The sequence below is a fragment of the Melospiza georgiana genome, chromosome 4 (genome assembly GCF_028018845.1).
Source record: "Melospiza georgiana isolate bMelGeo1 chromosome 4, bMelGeo1.pri, whole genome shotgun sequence".
NCBI classification, from domain to species: Eukaryota; Metazoa; Chordata; class Aves; order Passeriformes; family Passerellidae; genus Melospiza; species Melospiza georgiana.
In genome coordinates this window covers 13,723,525-13,749,865 of record NC_080433.1, presented here as the reverse complement: position 1 = coordinate 13,749,865, position 26,341 = coordinate 13,723,525, and the positions used below count along the sequence as shown (strand labels likewise).

Genomic DNA, 26,341 nt, shown 5'->3' with positions numbered 1-26,341 from the left:
TGTCATTTACTGTTTAAAGTAATTGCGTGCTAACCTTTCTGGGCAGGGACATGTTCAGCAGTGCACTGCTTGTGCCCACGTAACCCCATTTTCTGTCCCTTCTGTTTTACACAGGCCTGGACCGTGAGATCATAGCTGATGATCTGCCTCACCCCTTTGGCCTGACCCAGTACCAGGATTACATTTACTGGACAGACTGGAGCCGCCGCAGCATCGAGCGCGCCAACAAGACCAGCGGGCAGAACCGAACCATCATCCAGGGCCACCTGGATTACGTGATGGACATCCTGGTGTTCCACTCCTCCCGCCAGGCGGGCTGGAATGAGTGTGCCTCCAGCAACGGGCACTGCTCCCACCTGTGCCTGGCTGTCCCCGTGGGAGGCTTTGTCTGTGGCTGCCCAGCTCACTATTCCTTGAACTCTGACAACAGGACCTGCAGTGGTAAGCCATGGGGGTCTCTAGCTGCTCACAGTGACCCTGAGATAGGTTACTGTCGCAGACATCTTTTATGGAAAATCCATTCCTTAGGATTTTTGCTCCTGAGAAGCTGGAGGCCTCAGGAATAAAATGTAAACAATGAATATCTGCTGCTGTGGAATGCAACAGGTGCATCTGTGATTGGTCTCATGTGGTTGTTTCTAATTAATGGCCAATCACAGTCAGCTAGCTTGGACTCTGTCCGAGACAGAAACTTTTGTTATCATTCTTTTCTATTCTATTGTTAGCTAGCCTTCTGATGAGAACTTTTTCTTCTATACTTTTAGTATAGTTTTAAGGTAATATATATAATAAAATAATAAATCAAGCCTTCTGAAACAGAGTCAGATCCTCGTCTCTTCCCCAGTCTCAAACCTCTGTGAACACTGTCACAGGTTAGAAAGTCTCTTTTCCCAGCCCTTCATTTCTCAGTCTCAAGGTTGTTTATTGTATCTTATCTATAAAATTCTTTCTCCTGTCCTGCCGAGGTCTGCTGAGCAAGAGGCACTCTGCCTGCCCCCTGAACCCCCATTCTAAAAACCCCAAAAATCTATTTTTCGCCCCGTGATAAATTCACTATCATTCTACTTAAACTTTTGTGGCTTGTAATTCTTCATATAAGGTTGGTAATTGTTTTTTCCAAGGGCTAAATCAAAGGCACAGGGGTCTTGGGCTCTGTGCCAAGGTCTCTGAGCCCCCTGGGCAAGGCTTGAGTCCTCCAGGGCAGCCGGAGGAATTTCCTGGGTTCTGACAGTAAGCCATAGGGAATGAACAGGAATTGCAGGAGCACATGTGTTTAGTGACCCATGCCAGCATTGTACTGGGAGGAAAGAAGAGTTTTACAATTTTCCTGTAGTAATATCTTACTGAGTTTTAAGACAACATAGGATGTTGAAAGCAAAAAAACCCCAAGAAAATAATCTTGCAACATACCAATATCTTAATTAAATAAGAAGAATGGCTGTTAGTGAACTTTTCCAGTGGCTTGGCTACATCTGTGTAAACACAAAAGCCAAAAATGTTTTGGTTCTGTGTCTCTGTCAGACCCTCTTCAAGTGCTTACTTGCTTGTTTATTTATCTGCTTATGTCTTCCTAGTCTTGCCTGGCATAAAGGATATGTGATACTTTAGTCTGGATTCCAGACTTTGTGCAGCTTTTATGAGGTCAGGATTTCATTCTGCAGTAGCTGTGTTTGCTGGCTGATGAGATGCTGAGGTGGGCCACTCTCAGACCTCTACAAGTGTTTTTCCTCAGTGAGGATGGGTTGGGCTCCATGCCTTCCCCAGCAGTCTGGTTCCTGATCTCAGTGCAGCCAAGCCCCATTTTTCTTTATTGTTGTGCAGAATACAAACCACAAGGCCCTTCAGGCTGTGTGTAATTAGTTTCTAACCAAATAATTTATCCATCTCTCAATAACTGGCTGCAGTGAAGCTCTCATAATTTTGGCAGTAACTCTGGATGGCTGATTTCCACTGGTGTCATTCACATTAGTCAGTGAGTGAAGAGATTCCTGGTACAGAGAGACAGATTGTATCTCATCCACATTATGCATGAGTAGAGACATCCAACTGTTGTCTTAAAGCCAAAAGCTGGGCAGATTGTTGCACAAATGCCACCTCATGGCATTTTTTGAAAACCATGCTTTTCAAAAAACTGTGCTTTTCTACTCCCCATATGTTCTGTACTTCTTGTCTCCTTTTTTTATTACAATGGCCCCTGCATGACAGCTGGATTCTTGCACCCTGATACTTTCACATGTTTGTGAAGTTAGAGGCACCTCTCTGATAGGGACTGTGATCTTCTAGGTGGAGGAATTTGACTTGCAGTGGAGAAAAAGTAGCAGAATAATCAAAGGTCATGTTTTTCTTGTGAAAATGCTCCTGGAAACAGAGCAAGGAGCAAAATACAGGAAATATATTGTAAGCAAATAGAACCATTTCCCCATGGTACAGTTCAGGGCTCTTTGTGTGGTATTAGGAGTTTTCCTCTGCTATATTCAAACCTGGGAAATTTCCAGCTTCTCATTTGTAGCTAATTGGAGATTTAGGCCTCTCTGTGTATAATTTAATTCCTTTTTTTGGACACTATAATTGGAGCATGAATTGTTTTAACTTTCTTTTGCCTGTATTACTTGCTTATGTACCTCCTGAACATTATTAGTCCAGGCCCTGTCTAGAGGTCCTCCCTTCCAGAATCCCCTGCTCATGCATGCATAGTTCTTTTAATTATACTCTGGTGAGATCTCTTCAGACCTACCACGTGTCAAGAAGTTGGAAGGCAGGGTTACACAGGAGACATACTCAATGCACTCCATTTGCCTGCTGCCAAAAATACAGTTAAAATATGTGACTATTGGGAGGGAGAATGATGAAAACTGGAAAGGGATTTCTGAAATTGGTACTGTTTCAGAGATGTGGAGTCTCAAGGGGAGAAATTCTGCTGTTGCTTTTTATAATGAGCCATCAATTCAAAGTTGTAAGCCAGGCAGTCTTAGAAAGTGAGAGGGTATCTTTGGGGAAGAGTAGAAATAATTTTAGGTGCTTACATGTTTACCCCCACTGTTTTACCTTAAGATTTTTCCCTTTCCATTTCTATCATAATTTCTTGGTAAGAATTCCGATGTTTCTGAATCCGTTATTCTGCTGTACAAATTCATATAAACTTAGCTTCACTTTATTTCTTTTTGTGCTTTCTTACACAGTTTAGAGTTAAGTAGAAGGCAGCTGAAATTATTGGAGAAATGCTTGGAAGGAAAACAGAGATTTTCCAGAAAGCAGAAATACCTTGCAATTAGGCCTGATTGTTATAGGATGTTAGGAGAGAGTGTTGGTTTCCAAGGAAACTCCTCCCTGCTTTTTTTTTTCCCAGCAGTCAGAATAGCTGTTCAAAGCCTATGCTAAAATAACAAAGCAAGGTGATGATGTTCTCTAGGAGACTTTTGCTTCCTCCCCTTTCCCAGGTGCTGCAGTACCTGTTTTACAGGCTGGTAAATGAATGCAGTGTCCCACTGCTAATCTCTCTACAGGCTTGGGCTGTAGAGAACTGATTGTACAAACTTCAGGGAGGCTTCAAGCTGCATTTCTGGCAATTTGCTCTTGTACCATCTTGCACAGCAGTGGCTTCAGGTAGAGCATTATTGAAAAGAAACCTCTGAAAAAGGAAAATGCTTTCACTCCCTTCTCTGATTTCTGACCTAGCTATGTAATACAGAGATAATTTTTCTCAATGATGTATTAAATGTTTTGTGTATTTACTGTAAGTTACAGCTGTATAGGGTGTTGAAATCTTACCTTCTGCTCTTTGATGGTATTTCTAATTACAAAGAACAAACATTTGTCCAGAAAATTTTTGCAGGACAGAATATGAGATTTCTTTTTCTCACTGTAGGTTGTCATTCCCAGAGAACCACTTAGAAATAGTAAAGATACATAGCTTTGAGAAGAGCAAATGCATTTTTCTCCAAAAACACAGCCTCACACACAGTTCAGAAATTTTCCTATGAATTAGTTGTTTCATTCCAGTACAGGCAGAAAAAGGATTTGTAGGAACAGGACTGAACCACTGTCAATCTCTTTCCCCTGAAACATCTAAATAAGGAATGAGTGCTGGATTTTTCTTACCTTCCTCTTCAAGTATAAGTGCACCTAATAAAGAGTTCAATATAGTGGAGCTGCATTTCCCTGAGACCCCTTTAGAAAGAAAATGGACAGTTCTTTGAGAGGCATAATTGACCATTCTTCTTTGAGATGCTTTTGACAGAAGTCTTTGCATTCACTAGTCCTGCCACTTAAAAAAAAAAATCTGTTCTTTGCCTATCAAATTCACATACAGACATTTACAGTCAAAAGAGTTAATTTGAAAGGCTTTTCGTACTCATCAGAGATTGGGATTGTTATGTTTGATTTTTTTGTTTGGTTTTGGCAAAGGAAGAGGGAAAAGGGGAATGAAATAAATGTCTGGTTATGGATTGTAGTTGTCACTCTTAAACATAAAAATGCCCAGTGTTACTGCTTTTGACAAAAGTCTTCACATTCACTAGTCCTGCCACTTAAAAAATCTGATCTTTGCCTATCACTTTCACATACAGACATCTATAGTAAAAAGTTAATTTGAAAGACTTCGTACTCATCAGAGAGCGGGATTGTTATGTTTGATTTTTTGTTTGGTTTTGGCAAAGGAAGAGGGAAAAGGGGAATGAAATAAATATCTGGTTATGGATTGTAATTGTTATTCTTAAACATAAAAATGTTATTGCCACACGTGACCCTTTCAACCCCTTTTCTTTTTTAACCCATGCAGCTCCTACCACGTTCCTGCTGTTCAGCCAGAAGAACGCCATCAACCGCATGGTGATAGACGAGCAGCAGAGCCCGGACATCATCCTGCCCATCCACAGCCTGCGCAACGTGCGCGCCATCGACTACGACCCCCTGGACAAGCAGCTCTACTGGATCGACTCGCGGCAGAACGTCATCCGCAAGGCACAGGAGGATGGCAGCCAGGTATCCTCAGGGCTGCTGTCACAAGCCAGCCTTACAAATGGGTTTTGTGATGCTTCATGGATTGATCTCAGAGTGCGAAAAAACACCCTAGTGGTTTGTGCAGTATTAATCAAAAACCAATGTACCTTTATTGAATGACCACAGCAAAATGCGTTGAGAAGGAACTGGGGAAAAAGAGAGAGGAAGAGAAAGGAAGGTATATAGCTACCAAAGGTAGAATGGTGAAGTTTAGTGAGGTTAACTGTGACCAGCGATTGCTTATTCAATTTTGCATTTTAAAATAGATCTTTTCTTCCTGACTTTTTGAATGTGGGGCAAGCGAGAGACTAAGATGAGCAACACAACACAAGAGAGGTGCCATATTCAGTTGAATTTTAAGAGTGTGGTTTCTGGTGGTGGGTGTGGTAGTAGCTGGATCCTGCTGTATGCCCTTCAGCCTTGACTCTTAATTTAGCAATGCTTTTAATTTTGGAATATCTAAATAATACCCAAAACTACTCAAAGCCACCATGTTTTTGCCAGCTTCAGCAGAATAAACAAATGAAGACTTGCAGGCACACCATTTCATAGAGGTGACAAGCCAAATAAAGTTAGGCAAATTTTCTGGTGAAGTTTAATTTGGGGATGAGAGGGTAGAGGCTGCTGACTTCATAACCATGTCTTCCAAAACGTTTATGTAGGCCATGTTTACTGATTTATTAATCCTTTTCAGAATTTTAGAAAAATCCATGAAATATGTTGATGAGGTACTTTCTAAAAGTATAATAATTAAAAAAGAAGAAAAAGGCATGCTCCAGAAGTCTAGACCAGTAGAAGGCACGACCTTGAACTAGTAAGATGTTAGCTGGAAATGCTCTGAAGTCAGTGTTGTGCACTGGCTGATATCCTTTCCATCTTTGGCAGAGCTGCCTTCCATTTATTAACCACCCTCATGTCCTCCAGTTGAGATGGCAGCAATGGTGGAGAAGAATGAGGCCAGTGTTCAAGTGCTGTCTGGCCTCACTTTGCATTTGTTTTGCTCCGCTCAACTACAGCTTTGTGAATTAGTGGTGCTACATTCCTATTGTAGAGTGTTAAATGTGCTGGGTTTGGGTCTATCCAAACTGAACTCCTGAGTTGTCAAAAAAGTAGAGGAAATACAGGAGCTGACTCTGGACCTTGAACACAGAGACAATTTGGACTTACTGGTCAAACTTGCAAAGTCTTACAAGCTGCAGTCAGCTTGTGTGATTGCCATTACAGCAAACCATCAGGACTAAGTGCCTCTATCTTATCAAAGGTGTTGGTGTGGCAACAGAACCTGGGGCTCTCCTTACTTTATGCTAATATTTTGGCTCTCTCCTTTTTCTGAGCAGTAGAAATGGTGCATCCATAGCACATAAAATTATTAATATTAGATTAAGATGTGTGTTGATTCTCTTTCCTTTGCAGAGCCTCACTGTTGTGACAAGTCCAGTTCCCAATCAGAACCTGGATATGCAGCCCTATGACCTGAGCATTGACATCTACAGCCGCTACATCTACTGGACCTGCGAGGCCACCAACGTCATCAATGTCACTCGCCTGGATGGGAGACCCATGGGAGTGGTGCTCAAGGGGGATCAGGATAGGCCCAGAGCCATTGTGGTCAATCCAGAGAAAGGGTATGTAGGAAAACTCAGGCCCAGGGTTTTGAGAATCAAGTTATTTTCTTGCTGCAGCTTGTTTTCTGTTTGGCAGAATGAAAAACAACTTTGACATTTGTTAAGATGTCTTGGATTTATAGCAAAAAATGTGGAAAGATCAAATGAACTTTTTAACTTTTTTTTTCCTCTAATCATTCCTGTTCCAGATACATGTATTTCACCAACCTCCAGGAGAGATCTCCTAAAATTGAGAGAGCAGCACTGGATGGAACTGAGCGAGAAGTCCTTTTCTTCAGTGGTTTGAGCAAGCCCATCGCCTTAGCTGTTGACAGCCAGCTGGGCAAGTTGTTCTGGGCTGACTCAGATCTGCGCAGGATTGAAAGCAGTGACCTTTCAGGTAGAGTAGCACCTTAATTCAGTGACTCATGTGTGTGGTGTGGGTGTGGGGGAATGCAGAGAAAGGTGTCATCTTTTCCTTCCTACTATAAACAGTCTGTACTATGATTCTAATCACTCCCTGAATTCCCAGCCAGGGAATGGGCATGATTCATGCAGCGTGTCTTTACAGTTTCATGACTCTGTGATCTGCATTATTAATTGATACACATGCTATTTACTTTGGTTTCTCACTGCAAAATCTTTGTGTAGTTTCCCAAAGTCAGCTGACGAATAAATAGTAGCAGTTTTGGAAAGGGAAGAAAAAGAGTTGTTTTTAAAGGCATTGCTTTTGGTGTCAATCAGAGGAAAGTTCCCTGTTAGTGGAAAAATATGTCCTGCAGAGTTGAAGCAGCAGGTGTCCAGGTTAGTTTTGTACCTGTCATATGGGGTGAAAAGATGTGAGAAGGATAGAGAAGATATAACATCTCTCTGTCCTCAAAAGACAAAAACCTCCCTCTTCCAGCTGTGGAATTCTCTTTGCTTTCTCCCCAAGATTGGTTATGCTGCTTGTCTGACCTCCTCTATGAGCTGAGTTCATTCAGCCCATTTAACAACATCCTAACAACATTATACAGAAAAAGGCAACTAGAGAATGGTGTTCTGTTGGCTTGGAAAGCTGCACTGGTTCAGGAAAGAGTCCAGCAAGCAACCAGAAGTGGAGTAAGAGAAGAGGGGAAAATTATATGGTCCAGATTGTGTAAGAAAGACAAATGTCTTTCATTTACCAGCCTAATCCAGCAAAGTGCTGGATCAGCTCAGCTGCCTCATGTAACATCAGTACCAATTTGTGATACAGATTGGGCTGGATGTTGTTGCTGGAAGTGAGAGTTGAAAACATAAAAGGAGTTATGACAGCTTGCAATAATGTTTGTGGTAATGTCTTCCACTTATGACATGGTACCTTCATTCAAAGCAGCAGCATGTAACCCTGTTGACACCACTTGGATTTTCAGCCTTTTGTTAACTTCCTAGAATAAGCTTTTGGTTTGGAAAACGTTTTGTTTTTCCTAGATGGTTGGAATTAAAGCTCAGAAAGACAGTAATTTTTTCTGTGGTGTGTCACTGGAAGATTCAAGGTCACTACTGAACTGTGATATCATGATTGTTTACTGTTCTAAAATGCAAGACACAACCTGAGTTAGTGAATTATTAAAGAACAAAAAAAAAAAAAAAGTGCTGTGGTGTTGCTTGGTACATTCCAAGCTGTCCCAGATCCAGGGTTAGCAAGAGTAGAGTAACAGGCAGGAGAATATTACACGTGCTTTATTTCTGTCTTTGTCTGTTCTCTACCTGAAATTGGGACACCAGACAAGGAGATGCGTCTAAATTCTAATTCAGTCTAGGTTTAATGATTCTGCTTCCTTTTTTTTTTTCCTTAAAGATGTGGCTGTTGGATCACCATTGTTATGTAGTAAAAGATTTGCTTTACAAACCATATTTTGAAAAAAAACTGTTCCAAAACCTCTCTTGCTTTTTGGCATTTGCACCACAAATAGATTGCTATAATCACCAGGATAAATTGCTGACTGCTGAGATGCATTCCTGTGCTTAGGAATGCTGATTAATAAGCTCTTTTGACCAGCAGAGTAATTTTTCTGCATGTTAGCTTCTTAAAAACATTCAGTCTCTTGCTCTGTCAATTCTGTAGATTCCAGTGCCCATAAAGACAAGGACAGCTAGGATGCCTTTTATGTGATGTAGTCCTTCTTTTCCTCCCTGTCCTTCAGGCATGCAGTTAGGACTTGGTTATTCTGCCCAAATGGGAGATCCTATTGAAGTTAACCAGATTCTTCACATGATTAAGGGGTTGTTTATGAAAAGATGACTGGAATTAGCTCCCTACCATGGAAACTATTTGGAAATTAGTTCTTCTATTCCAGAATAATTAGTGTGATTTGGAAATGTCTAATGATTCTGGAATTAAGTCATTTTTATTTGGAAACAGAATGAGCTATGGGTGTGTCCTGATTTTCTGTATTTATTTGGTTGGTTTTAAGTCTTTTTGTAAATGGTATTGCTGGAAAGGGGATGGTGATGCCAGGAGACAAAGCTCCTCTTAATCATGTCTCCCTTTCATCTGACATTCCCAATAAAGGAGACTAGCACCCTGATGAGTCAGCTTCGGGTTTCATTGTTGGTTTATGGAAGAAGGGATTTAATGTCTCAGTCAGAAATAGTCAGTTACACTTGGTCACAAATATTAAAAAGAAAGATTAAGACATTAAGAGAAGGAAAATATTAAGCTTCAGAGCTTTAGGAACATACTGCAAAACGCCATGTTGATTGACGTGGGCATGGCAGAGCAGGGCATGTAGAGACTCCATTTGGGTAGGTCAAGGTTTTACCTTTTGTATTCCTTCCTGTCTTCCTTGCATTTTGCCCTATTCTCAGCTTAACTTTATTTCTCAAGATGCAGGTTTCTGTTTCTTACCTTTTCTGTCAGAATTAGTCATGTTATTGGAGTTTATAATAGATGGTTGCAGTTATTTAGGTTGACTTACATCACTCAGTCTATTAATTTCTACATCAGTCTGGGTATAACCTCCTTCAGAATTCATCAACGTCTTTTCTTAATCAGATCATTGCTGGTGTTGCTCCAAAGTGGTGGTGAGAGCTCAGCCTAGCTGATTTGAATTCCCATGTTTTCCTTCAGGTTTTAGTGCTTGGTAAATGTCTGGAAGGTTACTTAACTTCTGAGCTCTCTGTGCATTTAGTGAAAAGGTGATAAATACATTTTTCATAGCTGAATTTGTTTATAAGTCATCATCATTGGCATAATGTTGATTAAATTCTCAACGAGCAAAAAACCCCTTTGTGCTACTAAACAAAGGATAGATAGAATTTATTTGAAGTAGAAAATCATGAAGTGCATGTGTCTTCTGTCCTGTAAGGTTATATTGTGTGGCTAATGTAGATTTTCTTCCCCTGGTATTCAGTTACTCCAGTATAGTTGTACAGAACAAAAATATTAAAACTTATGCTAAATCATTCTATGGATGAACAAGGTAAAGATATTGTTTGCTGTAGTAGAAGTGAAAAAAAAGCACAGCAGTGAGCTCACATATCAGAAATACCAGGATTTAGAGGTAAATTTTCAAGCTTTAGCTTGACTTGTGTGATCCTGTTTCAGCTTCTCAAAACTGAAGCAGATTCCATGTGCTTTGCAAGTAATTTGTGCTCAGAATCTGATCAACTCACTGAATGTTTGACTGTTAATGACCACGTCATCCTGTTAAATAAAGGAAGCATGGATTAAGCCTCCCTCCTGAGCCCTCAGGTTTTAACTAACATTTTTCTTCTGTATGAGTTACAAAGTCTTCACTGTCTTCAGACAGACTTTAGTGATACCTTTAAAACAACTGTTGGCTGTGTTCTATTCATGTGGAGAGTTAACCATGAAATGTGACAGTTGCTCTTGGCTGTATTTAATGCCAGAAAATCTGGCACAGAAATCAACAACCACTCTTCAGAGGTGTAAGGCCTCTTGTCTGCTCCTGGTGACTGCTAAAGGAACTCAGGAAAGTCTTTGCTAGAAAGAAAGGAGCATTCCCCATTTAGCACTAATAGCTTAGTGAAGGTAATGTAGCTGAAAGGAAAGAACATGAGGAAGTCAGAAGTGTTAATCTCATCATTCATGTGAGAAGTCCTAATTACCCTGCTTTCATTTGGAATTTATCTTGTATGGGTTAGCTGAAGCCAATAATCCATTTTCTTATTCCCTGTTGTATAGCAAGACAAAGCAATTAATCTCTCAAAAAGGGAAAGAGGAATGAAAAGAGCTCCTGATTTCCATCATATTGATGAGACTGGAAAGGCTCATGAGAGATGAGCCCCTCCACTCCAGGTGCTTCTTAAATACACTAGATATTTTTTAAGCACAAAAACTCTCTTCTTGGTGAAAGCAGAAAGAATAGTTTGATCATCTGTCTGCAAAATGCATCAGTCTTGCATCAGAGGACCCAGAACTGCCTGGGGTTTTGTAGTAGGCTTACCCAGTAGCATAAAAGTAGTGAAAAAATAATGGTGAAAAAATAATGGTGTGAGTGGTGTAGGAGATGTTTCTGATAGTTCTGCCTAGCTGAACCAAGCCCTGTCTCCCTTCTGCAGGTGCTAACCGGATCGTGTTGGAAGACTCCAATATCCTGCAGCCTGTGGGCCTGACTGTCTTTGAGAACTGGCTCTACTGGATTGACAGGCAGCAGCAGATGATTGAGAAGATTGATATGACCGGTCGAGAAGGACGCACAAAGGTCCAGGCTCGCATTGCACAACTCAGTGACATCCATGCTGTGAAGGAGCTCAACCTGCAGGAATACAGTGAGTGCAATCCCTGCCTGCAGGTGCAAGCAGGGCCTGTGAGGCTGGAGCCAAGAGACATGAGCCTGTTGTGCCTTGTTGCTGATGCACATCAGTGCAGATGGAGGGGGTGAGGAGTTGGTATCGGTGCTGTTAGGTTGTTTCCTTCAGGCACTTGGCAACAGACTGGAAATCTATCACAACCCCAGCATCGTGTTTTGTTGCTGATGACAACTTGATTGGTAGTCCCATGCAGGCACCTGGCATTTGAGTGTCTCTAGACACAGTGGAAACATCCTGTTATCCCTAATAGAGGACTTTCTGGATCGTGCTAGTGCATTGCTATGGGGTGCTCACTGTTTAGGCAAGCACAGCTCTCAGGGCCTGTCACCAGCTGTCAATGTTTCAGTGGACTGCCTGCCTTGAAGGCAAAGTGAACAACTTTTGGTGGTGGTGTTTCATACTGAAAGTGAATTGACAGAGGAGCAACGTTGCATTGCACAAAGGGAAGTGTGTATTAAATAGCAATTTGTGTTGATCATGGCTGCACTTATAAAAAGTTTCTGCTTACCTTTCCACACACACATGCTTGAAGTGGTGGGAGATGAATGGTTAAAGCAGTGGAGTTGCTGTCATCCTGGAGGAAATAGGCCTGGTTAGTAGGCTCTGGTGCATGCCTGGGAGAAATATGTAGAAAAATGTCTGGGGATGTTTAATTAAAACATCAGTGCAGACTACTACTAGTTTTGTGTGCTATTAATCTCAGTAAATCTGTCAGGAGTTCCAAGAGAAGTATGTTGTCCTTATTAAACATTAAAATGAAGAGACTATTTATCTAGAGCATGTTAATTTGAGTTTCAGAGATTGTGTGGAAGCTTCAGAATTCGTAAATTAGAAAAGTTTATTTTTTTAATGGTCTTTGGTAGAGAAAATGAAGTAGGGAATCCAAGATATTTTTTGTGTTATTAATGTGCCATTTGCTGCAGAGAAGTACTGCTACCTCACACAAGAAGCAAAATGCTTTGAGTACTGTTTTAGTATAAATTCTTAGTTTCAGATCATGGAGAGTTACCAATGTATAAATTTAGATGTGTGTAAATGGAGAAATACACACAACAAAATACAACGTTACCAGAGATTTTTTCATTAATCCTCTCCCCAGGGGGTAGGGAGTAATGAAGCAATGACTGAAAGGTCATAAAATAGTTGGGGATTTCTTATCAGTCCCTGTCTCATTTTTAAAACCCTAGGACAGCATCCGTGCTCTCAGGACAATGGTGGCTGCTCCCACATTTGCATTGTGAAGGGGGACGGCTCCACGCGCTGCTCTTGCCCCGTGCACCTGGTGCTGCTGCAGGATGAGCTGTCCTGTGGAGGTGAGTCCTTCCCCACTTCTGTGTCCCTGAGCTCTTGGCTTCAGCCTTGGGGAGTGTCTCCATCTTCAGGGATGGTTTCTGAGCCAAGGAATGTGACAGTGCACCAGGTGCTGTTACACACCTGTACAGACTCACCTCTTTCCCTCCACCCTCCAGCTAAATTTGCAAGTATTGAGAAGTAAAAGAAGAGGAAAAAAATCCCTAACTGCTGAATAAGGATTTCTGTTCACCCTTTCTACTTAAGACTCAACTTAAGTTGAATTATTTCAACTTGATTCTTTAATTGTATGATTTTCATTACTTTTTGCTGTCACTCCCCATGTTCTGCCTTTTCAGGCAGTGGTGGATTCTCACATTCTGGCACATTGCACAGTCTGTGCTGTTCTGATCTTCTCTGTTGTCCTCCCCAAGCTCACCCTGTGCGTGTCTTTGTGAACTGCAGCCCCAGAAGGGCGAGTTGCCTCCTTCCATGGCCACTGTAGCCCACGCCCTGGTGTCTCTGGGGTGGGGCTGGAATGGGGGCCAGGACAGGCACTTTGGTGCCACTGGGCTGAATGGGGTTATTATGCAATCATCTCGCCATCGAGGCAATGTGTGGTCTCACAATGGAACAAGAGCTAACATAATCCAGATATTTTCTCAGAGCAAGTTTAATACCAGGCCAAAAAGCCGTGGGAGGAAAGGGAGATTAAAAAAAGGGAAAAGATCCACACTTCCTTACTGCCTGAGATTAACAGTTAATGTAGTAAATGTTAAATAACAGCTAACAGATGTGTTGAGGTAGTGGAACTTGACTAGATGGAGCAGTTTTTTGTTTTAAAATAATTTTGACTGAATAGAGCTGTGAAGGGCACATAACTAGACACTGAGTCACACAGTGCATCCATCTGCAGCAAATTACATCCTTTTAACATCTTCTATACAATGACTGTCAAGCATGAAAAAGAGGGTAAGCCATTGGCTGTGTACACAGTGGTGCTGCAGCAAAGGGGGAGTTGAAGAGTGCAATGACTTTGACATGAAATCTTACTATGAGAAAGGTGTGATAGTCTGAAATGGGAAGGGAAGAATTGTGTTTTGAGTGTGCATGTTTCTCTGTTCCTCTTGTTCTTCATCTGTCAAGCCTCTGCTGCTGTGAGCCTGCATCAGTCACACTGGCCTCGAGGTCTGCAAAAGTGGCTGTGAACACAGTGGCTGTGGAAGTGACCTTGACTTTGATATAGGAAAGCAGCTGAGCTCTCGTCCTTACCTGTCCTTCTCTTTGTTCACCTGGATTCTTAACTTCTGTTTGTTTGCTTGATTTCCCAAGAACCACCAACATGCTCCCCTCAGCAGTTCACCTGTTTCACAGGTGAGATTGACTGCATCCCGGTGGCCTGGCGCTGCGATGGCTTCACCGAGTGTGAGGACCACAGTGATGAGAAGAACTGCCCAGTGTGCTCTGAGAGCCAGTTCCAGTGTGAGAGTGGGCAGTGCATAGACAGTGCCCTGCGCTGCAATGGGGAAGCCAATTGCCAGGACAACTCAGATGAGAAGAACTGCGAAGGTACGGGGGATGCTGCCAACTGGGATGGGAATGTACCTGTCACAGGAACAGGGATGAGTAGCAGTGTTACTGCTGAGCAGGATTTGAAAAGAACCAAAGTTCTGCTAGTTTTTAAACTGGTCTGTTAAACAGAAGTTATTTCATAACTCCATACTTTTGTTTCTCTACCTGTGAAGTGGAAATTAAGAGTGATCTCCAGCAGAGAGGCTTAAATGCTGTTTGTGAAAAGTCCTATCAAAAATGGCATGATTTCAAGCTCTAAAAACCTAGTATCTGGGAGTGACCTACAAAGTGGAGCAAATCCTTGTCATAGCTTTTTGTGTGCCTCGTACTGAGTAAAGGTTTTGGGGTTGTTTATTTTACAGTACCTGAACAAAATGAGCTTTTCTGAGTAAGCAGGAGTGAGAGACAGAGGAGATTTCTGGAGACCTCTTCTTCCTGTAGAGCACAGCAAAAGAGAGTATTTAAGCTGTCTTTACAGAGGGAAGTGCTGTTGCCAGCACAATGAGAATTAAGTTCATTTTGGAAAGGGCAGGTTTTGCTGGTGAAATCTGAACTGCCCCACCACTACAGAACATGAAATCTGAGCAAACTGATCCTTTCCCTATTGCAAATGTAGTGAAGAGTTGTAGGGACAGCTTGTGAGCTTGAAAGGATGCTGCTTCTTTATATCCTTTCAGTGCATTTTCCTTCTTTGGGGAGACTGTTGAAATGACTTTAAATCAAGGCTAAATTTCTTTCCAAAAGATGTGCTCCAACTCAAACAAAACCATAGAGCTGAAATTCCTGTGTGCTGAAAGGTGATTATTAGCCAGCTGAGATGCTGACATCTGAAAATCTGTTGTGCAAGTTAACTTTCAGTTGTCATTCAGCAACTGGAGATGGCAGACTAGGGGCTGTTTATCACCTTCAAAGGGGTCCTGTTGCTGAGATTATTCAAGTTCATTACAAATCAGAAAAGCCTTTCGTTTAACTTCTTAATTCAGCTGAAGACAAAAAAGGATTTCTGGATTTATGAGAAACAGGAGGCAGGAATATGTGGAAACAGCAGCAGCCAACATCTTGCCTGCAGCACCTTTTATTTTTTCAGTGTACTGGCAAAGCTTCGGTTTTATTTTTTGACCTTCATTTCAGTTTAAAAACATAGTATCAAGTCAATATATTGTCTCATGATTGAGGATTTCTCTGGTTTACAGGAAGAGCACAAGGACATTAAGAAGGACATTTATCTTTCTTAAACAATTTTATTATCATGGTTTGGCAGGTTTATTTTTCATAAGTTAATTCTTCTCTTTTATATTACAGTACATGCTTGAATTTGGAGATCCTTATAGTAATATTGCAATAACCATGTCCTGAGAAGTGCCTGTCTTCTCAATGGCCTCTGTGTTATTTTAGATGAGGGTCACTTTATCTTGTAGTGTTCTTACTGTGGGCAGGCAGTAAAGCCCAGGTACCAGTGTGCACCATCCTCAACAGAACAGAGTCACTTGCTCTGCATAGTTCACATGAGGGACTCTGTGTGCCACTGTCCACTTCCAGAAATGAAACTTGCAGCACTCCAAGCTCTCCCAAGCAACTCCTGATTGTATACTTTGATGTCTTTATTTCTTAATGATTTTCAAGAGCAGTTTCTGGTGCTGACTGTTGGTGTGGGGCTCTTTGCAGTGCTGTGTTTAACGGATCAGTTCCGCTGTGCCAGTGGGCAGTGCATCGGGAAAAGCAAGAAGTGTGACCACAACCTGGACTGCAGTGACAGCTCTGATGAGCAAGGATGTTGTAAGTGTACTGTCTGACACTGGAGACTTGCTTGCAGCATGCAAAATTTGCTTCTCACCTTTCCTACGAGTTTGATTTTATTCTGCCAAGCAGACTGAATTACTTGTTCCCAGAATTAATGCTTCATAACTGCTGTCGTGCAATTAATGTGATGGAATAGGAATAACAAAAATAATTCATATTCTGAAAAAGTTTCTGAGGCAGAGAATGCCTGCCATTTTTCTTGTTATTTTTTTAAATTTTAAAAGAAATCAAAGGTTTGTTTTACTATAATATTTATATGCTGAGTTGGTGCAATGTTAAAAAATATCTATTGGCATGAGGCATTCATCTATAACTTCTCTGCTTCATGGTTTTCTCATCCAGAGAATTAATAGCAGGTGCTTTTAGAATCAGAGGAGCACTCTGTTTATAGAGTAAACCTTCTAAAATTTCTTTTTTTTTATCTTGAAAGGATGTAATTCTGAGCTTGATTTCTGATTTGTAACATGTGATATCCCTACCTGGAAATCTCCAGGGCTCTACAAGAAAGCCACTGCCTTTAAAATTCCAACTCGAAAGTTCACTTTCACTGTTGGTGCTTTAAAAGAAATTGTAAATAGGGACATCTTGTCTTGTTTTAGAGATCCATGTATCACAGCTGGCACACAGATAATTTGAAAATGCAAAGCCAGAGTTGGACCCTTGATCTTAAGAAGGAGTATTAAGAGATGTTCTGTCATGCTACCAAGTCACTAGTGACATTATCACAGGCTTGTCTAGTTCCCTTTATTAGAGCTTGTGTGTTCTCCAGTTTTTTAACAGAGGATGGAAAATTGGCCCACCCAGAATAAGATGGCAGTTGTCACCATCCCTCTTTCACTATGATCAGAAGTCTGTTTACTTATCTCTGTAGACGGTGACAAGCTGGTTCAAGTATGGGTTTGGTGTTCAGGGAGAAGAAAATGTGTAGAGAAAAAAAACTTTCAGTAATGCTTAAGATGTAAAACACTGACTAGAACAGAAAATACTTTAAAGTCTGCCTTTCTTGTCAAATTCATGAGCACCGGCAGGGGGTTGTCAGTTACTCCCAGAATTGTCATTGCTTAGAACTGGTCTTGTAGGGAAAGCCACTCATTTTGACTGTTGAATAATTGTTTTGGGTACAGATTCCTCGTAAGGTGGCACTTCTCAGGCTGATGCTCAGCTGTATCTATAACCAGAAGGGTGGGTCAGATGTGGAATAGTTTAGGTAGCTTAATAAACAGCAGCAATCCCCAAATTCATCACTGCTGAACAGTGAAGGTGGTGCACCATAAGTGATTGTTACACTGCTGAGAAAAGGGAGTGCCAGTCTGTTACCCTGATAGGCAAGGGTGACATGAAAAGCAGTTGTTGCCATCTTCAGTGACAAGAAAAGCACAAGAGCAGTCCCCTGCACACACACAGTGTCATCTGGAGATGTGGCTGCAGGTCTTGTTCATCAGGTTCAAAGGAAAGCTCTGCTGTCAGCCTGAAGCAAGAGCAGGGCCATCACTCCCCCTGCACAGGCATGTGCTTACTGCTCATTTCCTGTCATTTGTGATCCAAAAAACCTCAAGGCATGTTTGGAGCTCGTCTTGGAGGCTGCAGGTAGCCCTTATGGACACTCAGAGTCTTTGAACAGACCTAGGGCCTGTTTGTTCCTCCCATATATTAATTTGAAAGTTATTGTCTACCTACAGAACAGGAAAGTGGAAAGATGCAAGAAAAACTAATCTTGGTCTCAACTTCCATGGTCTGATTTTCCTTTTCCCTTTCAGACACAACAGAGGAACCTGCCCCACAGCCCAACAACACCATAGGCTCCATCATTGGTGTGATCCTTACAGTCTTTGTGGTGGGAGCAATGTACTTCATCTGCCAGAGGGTGCTGTGCCCACGCATGAAGGGCGATGGGGAAACCATGACCAACGACTACGTGGTGCAGGGGCCACCCTCGGTGCCTCTGGGCTATGTGCCTCACCCAAGCTCCCTGTCAGGCTCTCTGCCTGGTGAGTAAAGGGGTGATCCTTGTCCCTGGCACCCCACAGCTGTACTTGAGGATGCTGTGTGCAGGAAATGTCTGCTCCAGATGCAGTTCTTGGAAGCTGTGAGAAGCCAGGGCTGCCAAGGCTTGTTGCCATCCTTCTTCACAATAATGAACTGCTATTTTACCCAAGCATTTAGGTAGTTAGCAGAACCTAAGCTTAAATAAATGCACACACTGTGCATTTTCTTCTTTTGCTACTAAGGAATCCCCTTTTTGGGCTATTGTAGCACCAGCAAAGTTTCACAACAGTACAGGGTAAAGTTACACAGAGTTATATTCATGAGACTTTAAACATTATGTAATCATTCTTGGTAGGTCTGCAGTCTAGGTTTGTATGCTGGTGAGACTTCTTGCCAAGTCTGTAATGATCAGCAATAACTTTGGTCTCAGCTTATTTCATTTAACGATGAATTTTCCAATACCAGTCCAAGCACATGATGCTACTGCTGTTGAAAAAGTAAAACTTAACCACAACATTGCACTTCATCTATATGCATTGCTTCTGTTTATATTGATTGATGAAATATGTACTGTAACTTGTGGCTTTGAGATCCAGCAGGCTGCTCTCAGAGCATAACTTGGTTTTAATACCAAGATAACTAATTCTGGGTTTGCAAGGACAACATACTGCTGTTGTCCTCCAGATTATTTTTTAAGCTTCCTTTTGTCTGTGAATTGAGGAAGAATTGAACACTGACATACATCTCTGTTCCTCAGGTATGTCTCGAGGTAAATCTGTCATCAGCTCCCTCAGCATCATGGGAGGGAGCAGTGGCCCACCCTATGACAGGGCCCATGTTACAGGAGCCTCCTCCAGCAGCTCTTCAAGTACCAAAGGCACTTACTTTCCTCCAGTAAGTCATTCTGTTGTTCATAAACCTTTAATAACTTTCAGGGAAGTGACAGTGTCTTTCTAAAGGTTAATCAATTGACAGATTCATGTTTTGATTTAGAATTCTAGTCTAATAAACTTGTTTGGATATGGAGTAAGTGATTTTGAAAGGAAGAGGATTGTCTTTTTCCAAAATGGTCTAGAAATTTTCACTTAATTAAAAAAAAATTGTGAGAGAGCTCAGTGCCAGGAAGAAATATATTAGATTGAATGTCAGGAGAGATGAAAAAAATCCCTGTAGATGTTGAGCAGCTCTGGCAGAGAGATCTCCTTTATTATGCTCTGCCAAGTTCCTCTGAAGGTAAAACTAAGGTTGGTTCTGCACAGACCTTTCAAGGAATTAAAATGAAGCTTTGTGTCAGGTGTCTCACAAGTGACAGGTAAATAAGTAAACAAGTATTTTGCAGCTCCATCACAAATGTGTGGTGTGCTGCACTAAGTGCTGTGTAACAGTTGGTGCCAGCCCTAGAGGGCTCCCTGTCTCTTCACTCCTATCATCTCTGGTGCTTGGTTTGGGAATTTTTATGGAGCTCACCAAGCTTCTGTTGAGTGTTAAAGAGTCCCATGCTTGGTCAGTGAAGGCTGGAATCTCCAGTTGTTGGTTTTCAGTTCTGAGAATCAACTGATCAGGCTTTAAATCAGCTTTAAATTAATCCAGACACATGGAGTAAGAACATGCCTGCACAGGGGAGGAATGCTTGCCTTGGCCAGCACTCTGCAGGTGTTGTAAGCAGAGCAATACTTGGGGACTGCAGCTGGCAGGAGCAGAGATCTGCCAGTCTGCCTGGGGCCGTGGTGGCCCTAGTGACAATCCAGAACTGAACAGCTTGCTGCAGCTTTACTTCTCAGCACTGGCTGTGTCAAAATGGCCAAAGCAGTCAGGGTTTTTTGAGAAGAGCTTAGTAGTAACTAACAGGAAAGGCAACAAATGGAATTTCCAGGGTCTGCTTAAGAGCTGGGGAATAAACAGGAAAAAATCCTGTTTGCTGGGAGGGCTAGGTATGCAGTTCTTTACTTAAGGTTCCTATTAGACAGTACTAAAAGCTATAAACTGGTGTTTTCTCAAGTTCCCTTTGTATCTTTCTTTTTTTCAAGTGCCTTTTTTCCTTTCTTACTCCTTAGATTTTGAACCCACCACCATCACCAGCCACTGAACGTTCACACTACACCATGGAATTTGGTTATTCTTCAAACAGCCCATCCACTCATAGATCCTACAGGTAATTACTACTACAATAGCTTCTGTCAGGATCAAAGCAGTTAGTGTAGAAAATGCAGAATAAAGGCAGCCTCTGCTCTGTAAGAATTGCAATCAAAGGCCCTAATTCTGCAAGCACTAAACTGGTGCTTAAATTGTACCATGGCACTGCTGCCTGTGTGGAAGTGCAGCAGTTACTGTTTGAGGTAAATCATACACTGAGGGGGTAGTGATACATCCCTGGGGTATATTCCTCATCACAAAACTAGCTACATGCCAAAAGAAATGCAGTGCCATGAGTATTTTGAGCCAAAAAAACTTACCCTGCAGTGAACTCTGCCTTTTTAGGCTTCTGCTATAAATAATTTGTTATGTAATTATCAGAAATTATAAGCAAATACCCTGTTGAGAAAAAGTTGGCAGTATAAAGGCTAATAAGTCATAAGTAACATTAATGTTGTTGTCTAGATAAAGCACAGAATTTCTAGTTTGACACATGAAGGGTTAATATCTGGAAAAGATTGCTAACCTTTTGCTTTATTTTCTCTTGACTAGAATTTATGAGCACGCATTTTATCTCTGCTTGAATGTATTTTTCTTACTTTCCCTGTGAGAATGCTGGAGTTAGTTATGATTTTATAACAGGTTACCAAAAATAGAGCAACAGACCCCTGCTACCCAAGGGTGTAAAGGTTCCCCTCCCAAATCACCAGTGGATGTGGTCAGTGAGAAGAGAGTGCTGTGTTTGTCTGAAAGATGTGCCTCCCTAACACAGAGCCTTTGGGGGCTCTGGGTAATGAGGTCTCTGGGGCTGAACAGACATCTCTTCTCCATTAGCAGAAAATATGGCCTCTGTTGTGCAGAAGGTCAGACCAGATGTTTATAATGATCCCTCGCAGCCATATGAAAAATCTTTCAAAATTACAAGTAATTTTCTAATGAAAGAAACCAAATTCAGGCACCAGCATGGGTCATCTGCTGGTTAGCTGATGTGACTTTCAGTATTATAAATTATATTAGGGATGTAGCAGAGGGTTTGATATTTTCCAAATGCTCCCTCACCCAAAAATAAACACTGCTCTTGCTGCTTCTGATCTTAGTTCTTTCCTAGTATTCTGACTTGACTATAGAGGAGCTGCATCCGCTGACTGTGGTGCTGGGAGTTGTAGTTACCATACATTTCCCCTTCTAATCTGTTTCCTTGAAACTGTCTCGGGCTCATTTTAAAAGATGTTTGGTGGTAGCAGCCTTTGAGAATTTCATCCCAGTTACTTCTTTAAGGAATGCTTCTCCTGAGTACTCTGAGTGTACCAGGTAATTCTCAGTCTTTCTGTCTGGCTTTGGTAGTATCCAGAAACTTGGTAATGGAAACAGAATTATCTTCTCCATAATTGCAACACAGCTGTTACATTTTTCTACCTAAGTCCTTAGGGAGCCTGCTGTGTGAGAGACTGTTCCCAGGCACAAGCTCTCACAGGTGTTCCTTGCATTTCTGAGCAGTGCCAGGGTCACTGGGAACAGCTGGAGACTGGGAAGCACTCAGCAAACCTGGGCTCTGCAGTGACCTTGGCATCACAGAATGCTGTGGCTGGGAGGGAATGACCAGCCCATCCAGTTCCACCCTCTGCTATGAGCCGGGACATCTTCCACTAGACAGGGTTACTCCACTAGACCAGGTTACTCCATGTCCTGTCCAGGCTGGCCTGGCACACCTCCAGGGACGAGAAGCCCACAGCATTATGGATTAAATGAACCCAAACATGATAACAGAATACTTACACCCACTGTCCAATCCCAGCAGTCTGGAACACAAAATTAATTTTCTACCAGTAAAGCCCAACGCTGTAGCACTTCTGCAGGTGTGAAAAACTCCAATCACTTGTTTTTAAAGTTTTAAAAGTTTAATAGTAACAAAATGGTTATAAAAAATAGTAATACAATTAGAATAATAACAATTTGGGCAAATTGAATTAGGACAATGTGAAACAATAGTGACAAAGAGTTACAGATATCTGGGTACCTTCTTCTGGGCCGCACAAGCCCGAAAAAGGACACACATTAACAAAGGATTAACCCTTAAAAAAAACAGCCTGTTGCATATTCATACACCTCATACATGATGCATAAATTCCATTCAAATACAGGATTCTGTCTGGTCATCACCAACTTCTTCCTCTGAATCCTAACAGCACCTTTGAGGCGGGAAGAAGTTCATTTCTTCTGATAAGAGGGCAATAAATTCTTTTTCTCTGAAAGATTTAGGTGTCCTGTGGCTGCTATCTCGCTGCAAGTCCTTTCCTTAAAAAAAGTTTACTACATAGCATAGTTTCTATTTGAACATTTTTTATAACCTAAAACTATATTTAACACAGTACTTAAGAGAATTAATAAAGCATTACTTTCTAACACAACACATATAACATTCATTTTAATATTTCCGAAAAGCCAATCATAAAATACACGCATTTTTCACACAGGGAAGTTTAGACAGAGATGCCGTGCATTACCGCAGAGGTCACCCTGTATTTATCACTTTCTGTTTCCACCTTGAGAAAGGAAAATTGACCCTTTTCCCCGCCCCGTGTCCCCTCACAGCTACCGGCCCTACAGCTACCGGCACTTCGCGCCGCCCACCACGCCCTGCAGCACGGACGTGTGCGACAGCGACTACGGCCCGAGCCGCCGCCCGCCCGCCACCGCCTCGGCCGCCGCCAAGGGCTACACCAGCGACCTCAACTACGACTCGGAGCCGGTGCCGCCGCCGCCCACGCCCCGCAGCCAGTACCTGTCCGCCGAGGAGAACTGCGAGAGCTGCCCGCCGTCGCCGTACACCGAGCGCAGCTACTCGCACCACCTGTACCCGCCGCCGCCGTCGCCGTGCACCGACTCGTCCTGAGGCGCGGCCCCCCCGCCCCGAGCCCGCCGCGCTGTAAATACAAAAAGTTCCGCCGGGGACGGGGGGAGGGAGCCGAGCGTGTACAGGTAATGTGGGGAGGAGCACTGAAGATATTTGTACAGAAGAATTTAAAAAAAAAAAAAAAAAAAAAAAAAAAAAGAAAAAAAAAAGGATATTTATATATTTTCTTAAACAGCAGCTGCTGCTTGTGCCATAAGAAGAAATGAAATTTTTGTATAAAAAGAACCCAGACGTTTGTACAAAAAGTTTTTATTTTTGCAAATGGAACACAAAAACATGCCTTAATCCAGTGAAGTGACTGAGCACATAAGGAAATGGAAGGACTGGGATGTGTTTCTTGTCCGGTGAGGTGATACGTGGGTTTTGTCAATACCAAAAATGTTTAAAGTAATTAATAATAAAGAAGTCCGTCTCAGAGCAGCATACCATAGATACTTGGAAGTAGCCAAATAACCTCTATGTTAACTGCAGAGGGCCAGCAACTAAAGTTAAACTTGAAAATGCAGTCAGGACAGATATTAACCTTACACAAAGGGCTTTGTTTTCTACAGGAATACAGCAGTCGTAGCAGTGAATCCAGAAAATCAATTGCACACTTTTTTAAATCAATGCACCCTCTGTATTTCCTTAATGCATTTAACAAATGAGAGTGTTTAAAGCTTTCTCCCCTCGTCTGGAATTTCAGTTATTTTTGTTGGGTGTATCTTAAAATTTGGTTTTTAATCCCAGTTAGGTTTTCTTGTCTTTTCTTCATCCTTTCTTCCTGCCTGTGTCACTTAAATTCATGATATTTCTATTTAAAGTACTGCTAGAACTGGGCTGCTGTAAATGCCGGGTTTTCTCCTAATTAGCCTTGTCATGCAGTGATTATCATGCTAATCATGCTATACATTACCCTCCTCATTTTGCCAGCATGGTAGGACTCTGTTTTGTACCAGGTCAGTACAATTCTCACATCATTGACAAGGGTAATATGCATATACCTGAATGATTTTTAGTCCCTTAAAAAGAAAATCTTATTTTGACCTAGTGCCCACAAAATGTCAAATATTTTTATACCACATATAATATAGACAGCATATTTATAATCTATAAATTTAACCATGGATTGTTAGTTTTACTGTAAATGAATAATATATCCTTGCAGTACTTTCATTGTGTATTGATATCACAGTATACAAATCATATATATAAATATATATATTATTTTTTCCTAGTAAGGAAACATTTAACTTTCAGTGGAACAACTGTCCATAAGAAAAATAGATGTTTTGATCATTGGAAGGGGTTCCCCTGCTGTATTAACTGCTCATGTTTTCTTTGTGTTAGGTAAAGCCAGTTTTTCTCAGTATGATTTTGACATACCTCCTCTTTTGCGTGGTGTGAGTTTAATACTTAAGTATTAACCGCTGTGAATGTCAAATTTTAAGATATTCTTAACCAAACCATTTTATATTCACATCTCTATTTTTGTATATTGTCATATTTAGCCCCTTCTCCCATCAGCCTCACCACGGTGGTTTTGACAGGGAGATTATTAATCAAGTGAAAACATTATTTGTGTGGTTTAAGGGGCAGCCTAGGATATTGTTAACTCCTCTTGGACTACAGTGCAGTGCTTTGAATTTGTTTTGTTGCAGCAGAGCACACAGTATACCTGGTCTTAGATGGCATTGTGCATTTGCACCTTCTTCTGACATCACATCCACAGAATGGGGGTGCTCAGTGCCTTCACAGACTGGCCCTCTGAGTCTTCTCTCTCAAAACAAAGGTCCTGGCAGCTCCTGCCTCCTCACCTTTGGCTATGGAATGGGGATAGCAACTTTCCAGAGGCGCCTTTGGGGTTTCGTTGTTCTCTGTTGCTTCCTTCCCAGCCAGTTTCACCTAAAAGAGAAGTTATCTGAAAATATGGCATGGGCTTGCAGTTGACACTGTTGACAAAATTAGTGACAAGTTATTCTTGCTAGCTGCCACTCATCTGGAGCACTGGATCCTCATTTGGTTTCAGCTCCAAGGAAAACTCTCATTGGGATTCCATCTGTAACAAAGAGTTTTTCCTCTAGTCCAGAATACCTTTAAAAAGCCTGATGATCTCCAGGCTCTTGCTGTTGGTCTCTGAAGATGGTGTACTGAGGGGTTTTTTGCCCAGCTTCATTCTAGGAATTGTGGTAGCTGTTCTTCTGGCTCTTCCTTGCTGGTGGAGAAGCCTCCTTGTGTTGTCCAGCAGGATGGATGTTGAGGAGGGTGTTGTGAACCATAAGGGAACTGAAAACCATTTATATGAAGGGGGGAGGGCGGGTGTGTCAGGGTGGGGGTGAGGCTGGCACACCAATGAGAATTAGAATTTCTCTGTTGTTTACATTTTTTCATGTGCAGCATTCCGTGTGGGGTTCACATGTGGAAACTTGCACTAATGAACTCAGAAGAATATTGTATTGTTGTATCTCAGTCCAAGTGCTTGTACTGCAATGGCAATGGTCTCTTCTTGCAAAATGCTTTTTTCTCAGTGTGCCAATTTCTTTTTTAAAAAGTCCAGGATGGTTGAGCTTAAGGAGTGGTATCCTCTTTCTGGTGCAGCTGGGCTGCCTCACTGAGGCATCCCCTTGGAGGGAGCTTCCTGCAGGTAAATCTGTGTTAATTATAAGCAAGGATTTGTTTAAAAGAAAGACATTCTCTGCATATGGATCCTGCTGCCTCCTGTGCTGGTTCACATCCACATATCCCAACTGAAGTCAGTAGTGTTGCCATAGAATTCCATGTAGGATTTGATCAGGTTTTTCTGATACAGATGTTTCAATTTGTGCATCAAATATTTTGGGTGCCTCTGGGAGGTTCATGAGAGGGGAAGGGACAGGCTGGGGTTTTCCATTGTCTGAAAATGCCCAGCATAGAGAACAGGCTGGTCCTCTTCTGAGCAGGAAGCTGTGATATGATTTTGTAAATACATGTATTTTCTCAGTAAATCTGGAGTAAATTTTTGAAATAGGTGCTGATCTGTGAAGCTCCTCTTGAGCAGATCTCCAAATTACGAAAGCATTGATGCCCACACCTGACACTTTATCTATTGATAAATGCTGAGACTGAACATTTTCTCTTTGTTGCCCTTTGGCACTGAGCCAGTTGTGATTCATATCCTCTCCTTCCCTCAGTGAGGATCATCTTTTCTCCTTCTCCAGCTGACTGAGGTATTGGGACCATAGATAACGCAGATATGCCCATCCAGGACATTGCTGAAGTGGGTTTG

General features: G+C 41.8%; 1 protein-coding gene across 3 annotated transcripts in view; it reads left to right on the top strand.

The window, feature by feature from the left end:
- The window catches only part of LRP6 (LDL receptor related protein 6), a 110,804-nt gene extending 87,612 nt beyond the window's left edge, over nt 1-23,192 (top strand). For 2 of the 3 annotated variants that reach the window (XM_058023361.1, XM_058023359.1), the window contains 12 exons: nt 115-441; nt 4,778-4,980; nt 6,412-6,623; nt 6,812-7,002; nt 11,151-11,360; nt 12,590-12,715; nt 14,025-14,261; nt 15,930-16,040; nt 17,822-18,052; nt 18,808-18,944; nt 20,105-20,202; nt 22,776-23,192. In XM_058023361.1, the coding sequence (XP_057879344.1) occupies nt 115-441; nt 4,778-4,980; nt 6,412-6,623; nt 6,812-7,002; nt 11,151-11,360; nt 12,590-12,715; nt 14,025-14,261; nt 15,930-16,040; nt 17,822-18,052; nt 18,808-18,944; nt 20,105-20,202; nt 22,776-23,076 (2,384 nt within the window). In that variant the 3' untranslated portion in view covers nt 23,077-23,192. The remainder of the gene's footprint in view (nt 1-114; nt 442-4,777; nt 4,981-6,411; nt 6,624-6,811; nt 7,003-11,150; nt 11,361-12,589; nt 12,716-14,024; nt 14,262-15,929; nt 16,041-17,821; nt 18,053-18,807; nt 18,945-20,104; nt 20,203-22,775) is intronic. The other variant, XM_058023360.1, reaches the window with a different exon arrangement.
- Nucleotides 23,193-26,341: the final 3,149 nt, after the last annotated feature.